A 15,110-nucleotide genomic window follows, 5' to 3' on the forward strand; every position below is an offset into this window, starting at 1 on the left:
TTAAATTTTTCATAATTAAAAATTGAAAAAGAGCTTGCAAAGATATTCTTCACAGAATATATGGTACAACCATTACAAGGGATAAGAATAAAGAGATTTTAATAATATAGAGAAATGCTCATAACATTAAAGTGAAAACTTACACACTTTCATTCCAATTCTGTTAACATACCCAGAAAAACAGTCTAGAAGGATATACAAAAGTAACAGTAATGATAGTGCAGGTGGACCTCTGGGTGCTGACATCAAGAACTTACTTTCTTCCCCTCCCCTCCCCTTCCTCCTCTTCCTCCCCAGCTTCTCCCACTTCCTTCTCTGACTGGTCCTCCCCCCTGCTCTGCCCACACCCTAAAGCCAGTGGCTGAGCTGAGCAGGCCCTCCCTCCCACCATGCTCCCTCTCTCACGCTCCAGGAACCACTCCCACTGTTGCCACATGACTGTCAAGGGGATGGGTAGGACCCAGTAGGAAGAGGTGCAATCTGGAATCTACGATGCTCGGGTGGCTTCCCGGCACACTGGCAAGCCACCTAACGGCTCTGAGTCTATACCCCTCATCTGTGAAATTGGGTAGTTGAGAATAAGAGGATCCAGGGTACCACTGCAGCAGGGCCCAATGAGAGCAAATCCCAGGGCTGGTCCTCCACGTAGAGCTCCTTCCCTCAGAGAAGAGCTCCGTTATCCAGTCAACAGAACCACAAGCTTCCTCTTCCCCAACACCCACACCAAACCATCACTAAGTTCTCACCATGCCAAATCCATCGAACTCTATCACCACCACCACAACCTTGGCCCAGGTTACCAGCACCCACCCAGGTGGCTACAACAGAGCCAGAGCGATCCTTTTCAACACAGATCAGATTATGTCTCACTCCTTCCTAGAACCTTAAAGCGGGGACAGCTGGCTGGCTCAGTTGGTAGAGCATGCGACTCTTGATCTTGGAGTTCGAGACCCATGTTGGGTGTACAGATTACTAAAAAAAAATAAAATAAAATAAAATCTTAAAGCAACAGCACCCCACTCCTACAGAGCCCCGTAACACAGCCTCTTACCCAGCTCCCCAGCCTCATGTCCCTAACAAGGTCGCCTTAAGTCTTGCCAACTCTATCCACACCGGCTTTCTTTCAGCCCTTTGACTTCCCCAAGTACCCTCTGGCCACAGAGGCTTTGTATACCTCTTTGACCAACTACAACCTCCTCATTCTTTTATTAATCCTTTAAGAAAAATCTTTTTCATTATAAAATAGCACACATTAAGTCCAGAGAACAAAAATGCATAATTATCACTAATTCAGAACCCCCCAGCTAGGTCAAGAAACAGAACACTGCCAGCACTCCGGAAGCTTCCTCTCTCATGGGCCACCCAATCACTACCCATATTTTCCCATTATCCAGACTTCTCTGGTAATCATTTCTTCGCGTGCAAGCTTAAAGACACAAGCAGGCAAGACCAAACACCTTAATGTCCTATCCATTCCGTCCTGGATATAAATGGAATCATACACAACATTATTTCATGTCTGGTTTTTTTGGCCAGACTACATTAATGCTGTGATTAATCCTTAAATCAGCAGGTAGCAGCAGTTCATTTTCATTGATGCGTAATATTCTCTTGAAAGAACATACCATGATTTACTTATCCGTTATACTGCTGACTGATGTTTGGGTTCTTTCCACTTTTGAGCTATTACAAAAAACACACTAGTAATACTCTTGTACTCTTATGTTAGCTCACATAAGCTATTAGATACATACACCTAGAAGCAGAATTGCCGAAACATAGGGTATACATTTTTTCAACTTTAACAGACACTGCCAAAATGTCTTCTAATGTGGTGTTACCAACTTAATATTCCCGCCAACAGTAGATGAGCTTTCCCTTGCTCCACATCCTTCCTAACACCCAGAGAGAGACATCAAATGAAGAGATACACAGGGCAAGGTATGGGAGTGGGGAGGAGCAGAGCTTCCATGCCCCCTCTGGGCATGCCAATCTCCCCCACACACACATTAATGCGTTCACCAACCCAGAAACTCCTTGCATCTCCTTGTTAAAGACTTTTTATAACTCAATCTCCAAAGCCCCTCTGCTCCTGGGAAGTTGGGGGTAAGGCTGAAAGTTTACACCTCTCATCACTTGTTTGGTCTTTCTGGTGACCAGCTCCCATCCTGACGCTATCTAGGAGCCCCATCCCGAGTCACCCCATCAGCATAAACTCAGGCGCAGCCAAAAGGGGCTCGTTATGAATAATAAAAGACAACCTTATCACTCATGTTCCAAGTGAACATGAATTTTAGGGGGACACTATTCCAACTATTCCTGACCCCAAGGTAAAAAGCAGCCAGCCCCAGATGCCAGCTCATTTCCACAGACCTTCATCCTCCCAGTTCCAGCCCTGTAATACTGCATTACCTTATCAGCTGCCTCCTATTAGCAGATGGTGCTTGGGGGAAGGCTGGGCAGTTACTCGGCCCACCATTACCAGAAGCAGAAGTCACGTTACCCTACTCATCTCCTCCTACCGCCCCTCTCCCAGCAGCAGGTCAAATTCACCTATTACATCTTCTCAAAGCACTCTGGCTAACACCTGCTTAACGCTCATCCCTGTCACAATGCCACACTAACTGTGCGATCACCTTACTAATGTCTGTCTTGTCTTAGCTCCAGGGGTGTTTACGGTCGTTGTTCAGTAAGGTACCCCAAGTGCCTAGTACACTTAATATTTGCTGAGTTAAAATGAATCTGTGAAATAAGAAAAATAATGACTAGCCCATGGTATTCCCACTCGTATTCAATAAATTAACTTTTTAAAAAGATTTTCATTGCTATTTGTTTGCCACATTCATTTTTAACTGCTCTCCTGGCTGCTAGAAATGACGAATCAGCCAGCTTGAGATGGGGGAGGAGGGGTTCAGAGAGAATGATTAAAAAGACAGAAATAATCATAAAAGGAACCATTTACTGAAGGCTGACGGCATGCCAGGCCCTATGCTAAATGTACGTAGATTGTCCCATTTACTTCTATGACTTAACATCATCATTTCTATTTTAGGGATCTGACAACTCCTATTATCCTTTCTATTTTGCAGATATGGAAACTGAGGCTCAAGGCTCATTTATTGTCGCTACCACCAACCCTGGAACTGGCATTTTCCCTGTTTCAGATCAGGAAACCAAGTCTTAAGAGAGATCTAGGAACCTGTCTGCGATATCTCATGTCTTGTAAGTGGGAGAGAAGGGTGTGAATCAACTTCGTTTAACACCAGAGTTTAGGCTTTTAAATACACACGTGAGCTTTAAAAACCTTTCATACGACTACACACCCTCTAGAATGGCTATCATCAAGACGTAATAACCGGGCGCCTGGGTGGCTCAGTTGGTTAAGCGACTGCCTTCGGCTCAGGTCATGATCCTGGAGTCCCGGGATCGAGTCCCGCATTGGAGTCGCTTCTCCCTCTGACCCTTCCCCCTCTCATGTGCTTTCTCTCTCTCTCTCAAATAAATAAATAAATAAAATCTTTAAAAAAAAAAAAAAGACTTAATAACTGAGGGCGTGGAGAAACTGGGACCCTCACATACTGCTGGGGGGAATGGAAAATGGTGCAGCCACTCTGGAAAACAGTCTGGCAGTTTCTCAAAGGTTAAGCACAGAGTTACCATGTGACCCAGCAAACCTACTCCCAGGTAGACAACCCAAGACAAATGATACATTTGTCCACACAGAAACATGTACATGAATGTCCACAGCAGCCTCATCCAGAACAGCCAAAAGTAGAAATAACCAAATGCTCACACTCCAACATGGATGAACTTTGAACACTTAACGCTAAGTGAAAGAAGCCAGACACAAAAGGCACATACTGCATGATGCTATGTATGTGAAATGTCCACAATCGGCAAATCCTCAAGACAGAAAGTACATTAGCAGTTGTCTAAGGCTGAGAGAGTTGAGAAGGAATGAGGAACGGATGCTAATGGTTATGGGCTTTCTTTTGGGGGTGATGAAAACATTCTAAAATTGACTGCGGTGACGGTTGCACAACTATGCATATACTAAAAACCACTGAACTACACACTTTAAAGGAGTTAACTGCATGGTATGTGAATTATAACTTTATAAAGCTATTTTTTTAAGTCTTTTACAACTTAAACATTTTGCCTAATATCTGCTAGTCTTCATTTCACAATGGGAAAAATGCTTTGTTTAAATTTGAAATCAGGAATATGAGCACTTTTGTGCACAAAGCCAAAAGTGTAAACTTTTTTAAAACTTTGAAATAGATTAGGGGCGTCTGGGTGGCTCAGGTCATGGTCCCAGGGTCCTGGGATCGAGCCCCGCATCGAGCTCCCTGCTAGGCAGGAAGCCTGCTTCTCCCTCTCCCACTCCCCCTGCTTGTGTTCCCGTTCTTGCTGTGTCTCTCTCTGCAAATAAATAAAATCTTAAAAACAAAAACAAAAAACTTTGAAATTAGATTACACTCTATCTTAACTGATAATGCTTCACAGAATCACACTGTTCTTTATTCAAATTTCAAAATACTTTATAATGTGCTAGTGAATTAATCTACCAGTGTATTAGCCCCATCTTCTTTTTCCACTCTTAACTATGAGGTCCTACAGAGTTGTTATTGTGCGCTATGGTTAGGAAATACAAATGAAGTAATGTGTTTGCTGGACACAGTCGGAACTCTGGAAAATATCAGACGTGTGAAATTCTAAACTACTAAACGACCATGTCAAATCTCCACTCATCAAGTTTTCGTAATGCTAAAGACTTGGGGAAAAGTTTTAAGAGAACCTCATAAACTAAAGATTTCTTTGGGGTTTGGGAAGGCTTCTCTTGACACGTATGGCATACGGACTTGTTTTTCAAAGTCTGGTCCATGGGCCAGCAGCAGCGGCAGCAGCATCTCCTGAGAGCTGATTAAAATGTAGACGCTCAGGCCCCACCCTGGACCTACTCGACCCGAATCTGCATTTTAACAAGATCCCCGGGGATGTGCCTGCACATTTCTTTTTCCATTTAAGACAGCTCTTAGCTTGCACTGGACTGGTATTTCAAAACCTCGTCCTCAGTTCCATTCCTTGATCTTCTGCTCTACTCCGAACTGCAAAGGTGCTGATCCCTAACAGGCTGGGTTTCCCAAGCAAGAGGGGGATGGAGGTGAGACTCCAGGAGCAGCTGCACCCTCTGAAGGCACCAGGGCCCACCAGACAGCCCAGGGCAGCCTCTTGGCAGGCGGGAGCTGCTCCTGGGGTCCCAAATGCCTCCTCCTCCCTCTGTCCTCCAGCTCAGGGGTGACAGTGAGTTCCTCTTTGTTGCCTCATCTCAGGGTTGCTTCACTAGCCACTGTCTGCAGCCTCAGTTCTTCATCACCTGTGTGACCACTCCCCTACATTAAATTCCCTCTGTTTTAAAGATTTCTTTTTTTAAATTTGAGAGAGAGAGAGAGAGAAGGAGAGAGAGCATGTACCAGCACAAGCGGGGCGAGGGGCAGAGGGAGAAGGAGAAGCAGACTCCCCACTGAGCAGGGAGCCCGACTCAGAGACTCACTCCATCCCAGGACCCTGGGATCAGGACCTAAGCTAAAGCCAGACACTTAACTGACTGAGCCACCCAGGGGCCCCAAATTCCATCTGTTTTAAATACTTCAAGTGATGTCAGCTTTCCCGTTTAGACCCAGAATGATACCCTGTACCATTTTGGATATTTCTCTTAGGCTCCACATATACCAGAGCAATTTTCTGAATGGCTTATCTGCTTTAAAAAATGGGGGGAGCTGCTGCACACAGAAAACCTCACACTTCCCACACTCAGGCAATCTCTAACAACACGAAAGACAAATCTGCCTCAAGCTATTTGTACAGCAGATGTGACTGTACTCAGCAACTTAGATCCTCAGGGTGTATTTTTAACACTCTACCCATCACTCCTCCTCAGCCAGAACAGCTGGTGGGTACAGCAGCTATTGTGTTTGGGGTTTTTTGGGGGGGGAAGGGGGGAACGCCTCCTAAAGAACAGAATTCTGGACAAACACTGGAATCTCTGAGAGATCTAATCTTAATCACACTTGTAAATCACATGATCTGCCCCACACTGGGCACATACCATGCTCCAGGACCAAACAACAGGGGAGAGCAACTCTTAACAGTATCATTTAGGGCTACTTGGAGATCTTCCTAAAAGCACATCTGACTGGTCACTCCCATGCACTGAATAACTGTCAGCGGCTCCCTCCTGCCCAAGGCCAAAAACCCAACTCCACAGCTCACCCTTTAAAATCCAGCCCAATCTACCTTACCAGGCTCTTCCTAACTCCTCTCAACCTGACCCACTCACCTTCAGATCATTCCCAGGTATGCCTAAACCTCTAGATACAGTATGTCTCAATATGCATCAAGTATGTGGAAAGCGCTTCCTTCCCCTTTCCCTCAAGATCTGTTTTAAAGAGGATCTCCCCTCCCTGCCTGCCAGGGTAGCTGGATTCTCTGTCCCCTGAGCTTTCACAGCACTTACTAGGTCATACTGTCACATGCACAGGTGTCCATCTCCCACTGACTAGGAGCCAGACTCCTACTACTGTACGTCTTGGGATCCTGACCATGGTTCAGATCCCAATCCACCTTTACTACCTGTGACACCCTGGGCAAGTCACTTCACCTCTCTACCTCGATTTCCAATCCCGTAAGATGGGGATGATAGCTAACACCCAACTCAATGGGTTCTCGCTAGTACTAAACGAGTTACAGCCCATGTAGACTGCTGTGACGTTTAACCCAAGAAAAGTGCCTGGCACATTGCCTGGTAAGCGCTGAAGAATTGCTCTCATTACAGTTATTACTATTACTGTTATGCCTGCAACAAAGGAGGTGTTCAATACCTATTTGCTGGATAACTGGAACACTTCACAATAAACTTGTTTTTAACACGTTCAGACCAAAGACTACCCCCACCAAAGTATCAAAGGCTGACAGAAGGTAAAGCAAGAAATGGCTCCCACGGTGAAAGTACCAGCTGAACCTAACTGGCCCCAGAGGAAAAGCGCACTGCAGCAGGATGAGAGTCTGTGCCAGCTGGATCTGCCGGGGCTGCCCACAGACCCAGCATGCCCTCAGCCACCTGTCCAGCCACCTGCCCGAGGCAGCCGTGTTCTAACAGAGAGGGCTCACCTGTAGCCAAAACCATAAGCAGTTTTCAAGGGGAACCGCAACGGGAAAACAAAGGGCGCAACTTTCCTCCCGCAGAAAGGAAATGCGTCTTTCTGCTGCGAATATTTAGCGTCTGGAGTTCTCCGCCGAGAGTTGGGTGCCCAGCGGGTGCGCAGCCAGGGAAAGCCCCCTCTCCCGGCTTTCTCCAGAGGGAGGGAGAGCCGGTCACAGAACGCGCATCCCTTCCCTTAAGGGCACGAAAACACACGCGAGTCAAGGAAGCGCCCCCACACCCGGGTCCAGCTGGATTTCCCAGGGGACCACAGGTGAGTCTGCAGAGCACCCAGCGGGAAATGACCTGGTCGGGTCCTCAGAAACGTGCAGAAGCCGGGGCTCGGGGAGCGTGCGCTTGCGGGACACAGCCAGCAGCCCCCATTTCTGGTGCGCTCGCCCCCCGCCTCTAGGCCTCAGTTTCCTCCCGGTCCTCGCAGCGCGGGGCTTCCTCGCGGCCCACCGGCGGCGGGCGCCCCTGGCCCCGGCGCCCCGCCCCACCCGCTCGGCCCCGCGCGGCGCCCACCTGCGCCCCGGGCCCGGGGTCCCCGCCGCCACCCCGCCGGGAGGACGCGCTCAGCCCCGGCGCGGGGCGGGGCGCCCGGCCCGTTACCCCGTGGGGCGCACTCCGCCCGGACGGCGGCGCCCGGCGGGACCGCGGGCCGGGCTGGGTCGGGCCTGGGCGGCTCTCGGGCCGGGCCGCGGGCCTCACGGGGCTGCCGCGGCGTGAGGGGCGCGCGCCCGGGCCGCCGCCGCGGGCTCACCTTCTGGCGGATCTGGCCCGACGTGGACACCTTGCGGATGAGCTTCTGCGGGGAGCCGGGCTCCGCCTCGGGCTCGCTGTCCGACGACTCCTCAGGCGGCGGCGGCGGAGGCGGCTGCGGCGGACCCGGCGGAGGGGCGCCCGCCGCCGCCGCCATGCTGCCGGGCCAGCGCGCGCACAGCGGGCGGGGGGCGGGGCCGGGGGCGGGGTCTGGAGGGCGGGGCCTCTTGGGGCGGGGGCGGGCCCGGGGCCTGGGCGGGCCCCCACGCCGCTTCGCCGCGCCCCCTGCCGGCCGCGCGCGCAGCCGCAGATGGAGGCAATCTCGGGCCCCTCTGCCTCTAACCGCCACCCCCATGTCCCCTGGCCCCTGGTCTTAGCGTCTGTTTTCTGTCTAGGACACAATTTGTGTGTGTTTTTTTGTCTCCGTGTTCACTTTTTTTTAAATCTGCAGTCTTCCCGTTCAAGAACATAAGTGATCTCCAGGAGGCGCGGGACCGTCCTGTCTTGCCCTGCATTGTGTCGCCAGCGTCTGTCATTTAGTAAACAGTTGGGAGTGGATGGATCCATGAATGCATGAAAGAAAAAAGAAAGGACTGGCCTCTGGGATGTCAGAACAAGGGATACACGATTCCATCTGGGAAGGGTTCCTGGAGAAATGATGCTTGAGAGAAGAAAAGGGCTAGTAGGAGTTATCCCTGACTGGGGAATTGTGTTCCAGGACGAAGGACCAGACTGGGCGAAGTCCCGGGGGCAAGAAAGAACAACTGTCCAGGAAAAAACGGAAGTCGTAGCCTAAAGGGAAGAAAATAACAAGAAGAGATGAGCTTGGGGGCAGGCAGGTCAGATAGGGCTTTGTAAACCCGATAAAGGGGTTGGTCTTGAGTGTAACAGGAAGCCCTTGAGGGATTTTAACCCCGGGCGGGGCTGAGTCACAAAGCTGGGGCCTGTGATCCAGGCTTTGAAGTAATCAGGGCAGATGGCTGCCCTGGGTCATTGGGAGGGGCCCCAGAGATAGAGAAGTGGACTGAGGAGCGGAGGGATCTGTAGGTGGAGGCAGGAGGCACAGGTGACTGGGGTGAGGCCCAGCGGGCTGGCCGGGACTGCCGGGTGATAGCCGGGTAGGTGAGCCCTTCACTGGAGGGTACAAGAGAGTGCACTTGTTTTTGCTGCCATACAGGCGAGAGGGGCAAATCCTTAGGGGGCTACATGACTGTCCCCTTGCCCTTTCAGAGGGCTCCTGCTAGAGACTGGGTGTCCCCTGGCCTGCCTGCCGGTCAGCATGCTCTGGCCCCCACTACTTGGGGTGACACTTTCCAAAGGCAAAACAAGTGAACCCATCTAGCATGGGGACATGGCCAGGGAAATGGACTCACCGCCAGGACAGGGCATATCAGGGCCTAATGCAGGAACACTCTGGGACAGGCCCGGAGCCCCTGGTGCATTGCCCAGAGCTATAGCCACTAGCCACATGTGGCTACTTCAGTTTCAATTTCAATTAATTAAAATTAAATGTTCCTCAGTCACACTAGCCACATTTCAGATACACAACAGACATGTGTGGCTTAGCAGCTACCACACGGGACAGCACAAATATAGAACATTTCCCTCATCACAGTAAGTTCCGCAATGCTCGAAGATAGTGATGCTGGCTCTCAGTGTGCTGACCACGGGACACACACACCAGACACCTGACCAGTGATTCTAATCCTCACACAAGCCCCACAGAGCAAGGCCGATGGGCCCGCTCTGGAGATGAAGACTGCAACCTGAGGTTCAGAATGATACCTCTCCCAAGGAGTGGAAAAGAGACAGGGTTTGGACCTGGACCGTGTGACTCCAAAGTTCTTGATGCTTCTAGGCTAGCCTTCCCAGGAAGCTGGGCCTGAAGGAGCTTGTAGGAAGCAAGAGGAGAGAAGGGCCTGTTAATGGGCTGAACTGGGCTCCCACCCGCCCCAACATTCACATGTTAAAGTCCTAACTAACCTTCAGATGTTATTCCTAACATCAGAACGCGACTGTGTTTGGCGATGGGACCTTTAAAGAAGTAATCGAGTTATGGGGCGCCTGGGTGGCTCAGTCGTTAGGCATCTGCCTTCTGCTCGGGTCATGATCCCGGGATCCTGGGATCAAGCCCGGCATCCGGCTCCCTGCTCCGCGCGGGAGGCCTGCTTCTCCCTCTCCCACTCCCTCTGTTTGTGTTCCCTCTCTCGCTGTGTGTCTCTCTGTCAAATAAATAAAATCTTTAAAAAAAAAAAGTAATCAAGTTAGATAAGGCCATTAGGATGGGCTGTAATCCGGTATGACTGATGTCCTTATAAGAAGTAGAAATGTGGACACAGACAGGCTCAGTGGGAAGACCAAGTGAAGAGACACAGAGATTCCACCTACAAGTCAAGGAGAGAGACCTCAGAAGAAACTGACTCTGCCAAACTGATTTCAGACTTCTGGCCTCCGGATCTGTGAGAAAAATTTCTGTTGAAGCCCCCCGGTCTGTGGTCCTTTGTAATGACAGCCAGAGCTGACTAATGTTGGTTTTGTATCAATTAATTACAAATAGTGTGATACGTAAGTACAAAACAGAGGGGAACTAAGAGTTAATTCTGTCAAGGGTGTCGGAGAGGGGGGCTCTCCAGAGGAGGGATGACCCCCAGCAGGGTTTGCAGATTTGAGGAGAAGGGTGAGGGGATGGAGGGAATTTTCCAGGAAAACACAACAAGGCAAGAGACTCCCAGGCAAGTTTGCTGCTGAGCCAAGGGCGAGGGAGGGAGGGGAGGGAGGAGGAGCCGGGAGGGTGCACAGCTGCAGCTCGACCCAGAGCACCCCTTGTGCTGTTCTCAGGAGCAAGGACTGCATCCTCAGGCACAGAGGCCACTGAAGGGTGTTTAAAGCAGAGGAACCAATGTATCTGGACAGAGAATGATCCAGAGGAAAAAAGACTAGAAACAGGGCATTAGAAAGCAATTCACCAATCCAGGCAATGCTTGATGGGTGGTAGAACCATGGCAGTGGTCCTGGCGGTAGAGAGAAGCGGTGAGAAGCGGTGACAGGCAGGAGACTCAACAGAGGTGGGAAGAAATGGGAGCAGCTGCTCCTAGTCAGGAGGTGAAGGAGCTGGACAAATCGGGATGCCCCCCGGGGACACAGCTTTCAAGAGGGATGCCGCCCCAGTGACCACAATGCGACCTAGAGGAGATGAGAATGAACTTGGTTTTGAACAAACAGTTAGAGGTGCTTGGGTGAGCTGTCGCGTACACCCGACAGGAATTCAGGGGACGTCTGGGCTCTAGAATCCATCATTTGAGAGGCAAAAAGCCAGAGACATGAACCTGAGTTGAGAGGCAGCCGATGTGGCTGGATAGGAATATATTGCAATCGTGAAAAAGTCCTGTAAGTTGTCCCAGCTAAGGGGAGCCTAGGGAGACGGGACAACTAAATGTCATGTGGAATCCTGGAACATAAAAAGGACATTCGGTAAAAACTAAGGAAGTCTGAAAAAAGAATGGGCTTTAGTTTAATAATAACGTGTCACTATGGATTCCTTAAGCGTGGTAGGTGTGCCATCCTAATGTGAGACGCTCGTAGCAAGGGAAACTGGGTGTGGAGGAGTTCACGGTCCTAACCGGGCAACTAACTCTTCTGTAAATCTCAAACTACTTGAAAATAAAAAGCGTATTTTTTAAAAGAGCATTAGGCTCATTAAGAATCGTATTATGTTCCTAAATCAGAGAAATCCAACTCTGGCATATTTCCTCTGATGAGCGGAGAAGCCTTTCTGTGCTCGTGTGACTGCCGAGCACTGTTCCCTTGGAGATCTCCCCCGAAGTGGCTTGCCTGGAAGAGCACATTCCCTCCGGTGCCTCTTTATGGAATGAGTCATGCTGTGAATCATCTCCAACAATGTGCGCCTCCCTGAGTTTACCCCACCTTAAGGGCATATCAAGGTGGCAGTAATAACACACTTCACATCCAACCTAATCCTTCTCGACTTGTCAACGCAAAAGTGCATGCACCTCCTGTCAAAAGAAAAAAGAAAAAAAAAGAAAAGAAACCACTTCCCATTAGAATGCATGATGTGCTTCAAAATATGGGAATAATCTTATTTTACCCCGAACCCGGGTTATGATCGACATCTGGAGCCAGACATTTCTTCACTGCGTGTGACATATCATTTCCCTGGCCCCAGGCATTGTGACAACCAAAAAACCACCCCCATGACATTTCCAAACATGCCAACTGGGGTCTGCACCTACCGTATCCCCCCAAGGATTAGGGAGGTACACCATGAAGGCAGTGGCCTCCTCAAAAGGGGAGGGGAGCAATGGGAAGTGTTACAGGGAGAGGAAAACAGACTCTCTAAAAGGAAGTTAACGAGCGACACACGTGATAAAATTGTAGCTCACTAAATACACACACACACACACACACACGAATACAAGTAAAACTGGGGAAATCGGAAGCAGATGGGTGGACCATACCAGGGTCCATGTCCTTTGTGATAGCATGCATTTATTTTGCAAGATGTTACCTTGGGGAAAATACAGGATCTCTTTGTATTGTTTCTTACAACTGCATGTGCATCTACAATTATCTCCATAACATTTCGATTTGAAAAAAGAACTTAAGGGCAGCCATTGCTGAGTCAGAAGTGCTAACCTCCCCCTCCGAGCCCCCAAAGCCTCAGCATCAGAAGGCGAGCAAAGGGCTGATGATACAGACTCAGGAAAACCAGAGTTCAGGTCTCGACTCTGACTCTCACCAGCTCTGTGACCTTGGGTAAGGTGCACAAGGTCTCCGAACTGTACTTTCCCCGTCTAACAGATGGCTGTGACAGGCCCCACTTACAAGCGTGGCTCTCGTGATGAGATGTAAGAGGTAAAGTGCCTTTAGCACAAGGCAGGTGCTTGGTAAGTTGGAGGGATTCCTCCTCTCCAGCCCTCCGGTTGCTGGTTGCAGAACTTTGTCCTAGGTTCCCAGCCACCCCTCTCTGCATGTAGCACTCTCAATTCCTTTGTGCCCTGTTTCTTCCAGTGCACCTACCCGGGAACCCCTGGGCCACACATCCGACCTGCACACGAACATCCAGCCTCCTGACAACACGCCAGTAGACACCCAAGCGAGCGAAGGCCCAGCCCAAGCAAGGTTCCACATCCCATTCGGAGGCTCGCTTCCTGCTCCCACCCCAACACCCTCCCCAGGGTGACCAGCTGCAGGCTATATTCTAGCCAGCACCTGGAAGTCTGTGAGTTGGGCATTTTGGTCCCAAAATAACCTGGAGGGCAAGGACTGTTCGGACCTCTGGTGTGCCGGATTGACCTTCCAGCTCTTTTTTCTCCAGCTCTAACCCACACAGTTCCAAAGGTCAGGCCCATTAACATCCACCCTGACTTAGGATGTCCTGGGGTCAAGCAATGCAGGAACCAATGGGCTGGTCCTCTCACCAGGCACTACCGGGCCGGACTCCCGGGCGCCCCGCTTGCCCAGGATCTCCAGCGGGAGCCAACCAAAGCTGCCCTTTGGCCTGGGCAGAAACAGAGGAAGGGCTGCCGATCCCCAGAGGAGCCTGCCGCCCTGATCCTTCCTGAGTATCCTGAGAGGGGGCGTGGGTTGGAGTGGTGCTGTTCCCTTGGAATGGGAGAAAACACAAAGGAGAAATTGTGTCTGACCCTGCAAACCCGCGGGCCAAAGGCCCAGTCTTCTGCCTGTATTATTATGATCATCAGTCCTTCTCCAGAAATGAATCCTCATCCCTGTCAATATCAGAAAGCCTCAAACCCCACACGAGTCCACACCTTGTTTTGTGTATGTGGGATCCTGTCTGTGGTTCCCAAGTGGAGCCTCCAGCCTAAGTCCCAGTCCCCAGGGCACAAGCCAGCCTGGAATCCTGCTGAACAATCCCAGAGGTGGGCGCCTTCATGTGCACGGAGCCCATGCCGCTGTCCTGCCCCCTGCCACCGCTCATGGTCCCGGAGACCTGACCCCAAGTGTTCTACACCCCCCACCCGTGTCCCCTCGCGTTCACCTTACCTTCTGTGAGGGGCTTGACTTGTGCAGAACCCTGCAAACCCCTTTGTTCCTACTCCCCTGAAGCATGGTCCAGAGCCTACACTTCCCCCCAAGCGCCTCTGTGGCCCTTGGGACCAGCTCCCAAGACTGGTGAGTACCACGGGCCAGGAAGGGGACTCTGAAGGACAGGGCCCTGGTGCCACCTCCGTCATCCCATTGCCCCTTCAACTCCACCTTCCTCCCTGACACAGAGCAGCCTCCCCGCCCCCACACACATACACACCCAACCTCAGTGAAGACATTCTAACCGAGAAGCCCCTTCTCCCAGGACAGACCGTTCCTGGGGCCAGGTGCTGCCATCACTGGTCACGGGGCATTGATCTACCTGACCAAAGCTGGGCCAGCCCGATTCTCCTGCTCAGGACCTGCACACTGGAAACAGAGACCCGGAGACAGGGCATCCGGTGCGGGGCCACCATTCCGGGAGGATGGCTGCCCAGAGGGCGGGCCCCTGAGCCCCTGGGCAGCCCCGGGAGCTTCTGATCCCTGCCCACCTCAGCCACGGCTACTCAGATTCTTCCTTTAATTCCGTTCTCTGAGCCCCTCCAAGGTCCTCCCGGTGCACTCCGTTTCCCCTTAAGCTAGCCAAATTTGATTTCACTGCTTGCTTTCGGGAGAAACTTAACCAACAACCCAGAGCTCAAACAGGGACTTGGACCGAAAGTTAAATCAGTGATGAAGAGTGTTTTGGCCACATTTGTCCTTTGCCCTGTTTATCTCAGGAGGCTCCTGGGGGGTCGTGGAGCTAGGAGTGGTCAGGTCATTAGAAACACTGCCTCCCCCTGGCCCCCATATGTTTCCAGGGAAGCAGTTTACCCCAGGACCCCTGGAGAAAGCCCTGGGCACACCCGGCTCCACCGGTGAGCACAGCAAACCTGGGACATCGTCCCACCTCCATGAGCCAGCACTGAGCCGGTCTGGCTCCCTTTCTAGGTGTGCCCTCCCCCACCTGAGACACAGGACCCCGCGGGCGGCAGCTTCTGTGTCAGTGACATCACGCAGCCCCCTCAACAAGCCAGCCCCAATCAGAGCAAATCAGATCGCAGCAGAACAAACTTTATTTCTGTGAAGAAGACTCACACTT

The 15,110-nt window shown here is 51.1% G+C and overlaps 1 protein-coding gene across 1 annotated transcript in view; it reads right to left on the bottom strand.

Annotated features, from left to right (window-relative positions):
- Positions 1–8,123, bottom strand: part of DGKD (diacylglycerol kinase delta) — a 119,155-nt gene extending 111,032 nt beyond the window's left edge. Inside the window, exon 1 of the mRNA XM_028105039.1 lies at positions 7,965–8,123. Coding sequence (XP_027960840.1) covers positions 7,965–8,120 — 156 coding nt within the window. The 5' untranslated portion in view covers positions 8,121–8,123. The remainder of the gene's footprint in view (positions 1–7,964) is intronic.
- Between the last annotated feature and the right edge of the window lie 6,987 nt (positions 8,124–15,110).

Source organism: Eumetopias jubatus, unplaced genomic scaffold, assembly GCF_037043125.1.
Source record: "Eumetopias jubatus isolate StellerSeaLion01/CBP00866 unplaced genomic scaffold, mEumJub1_p1.0 scaffold_3, whole genome shotgun sequence".
Classification (NCBI taxonomy): domain Eukaryota; kingdom Metazoa; phylum Chordata; class Mammalia; order Carnivora; family Otariidae; genus Eumetopias; species Eumetopias jubatus.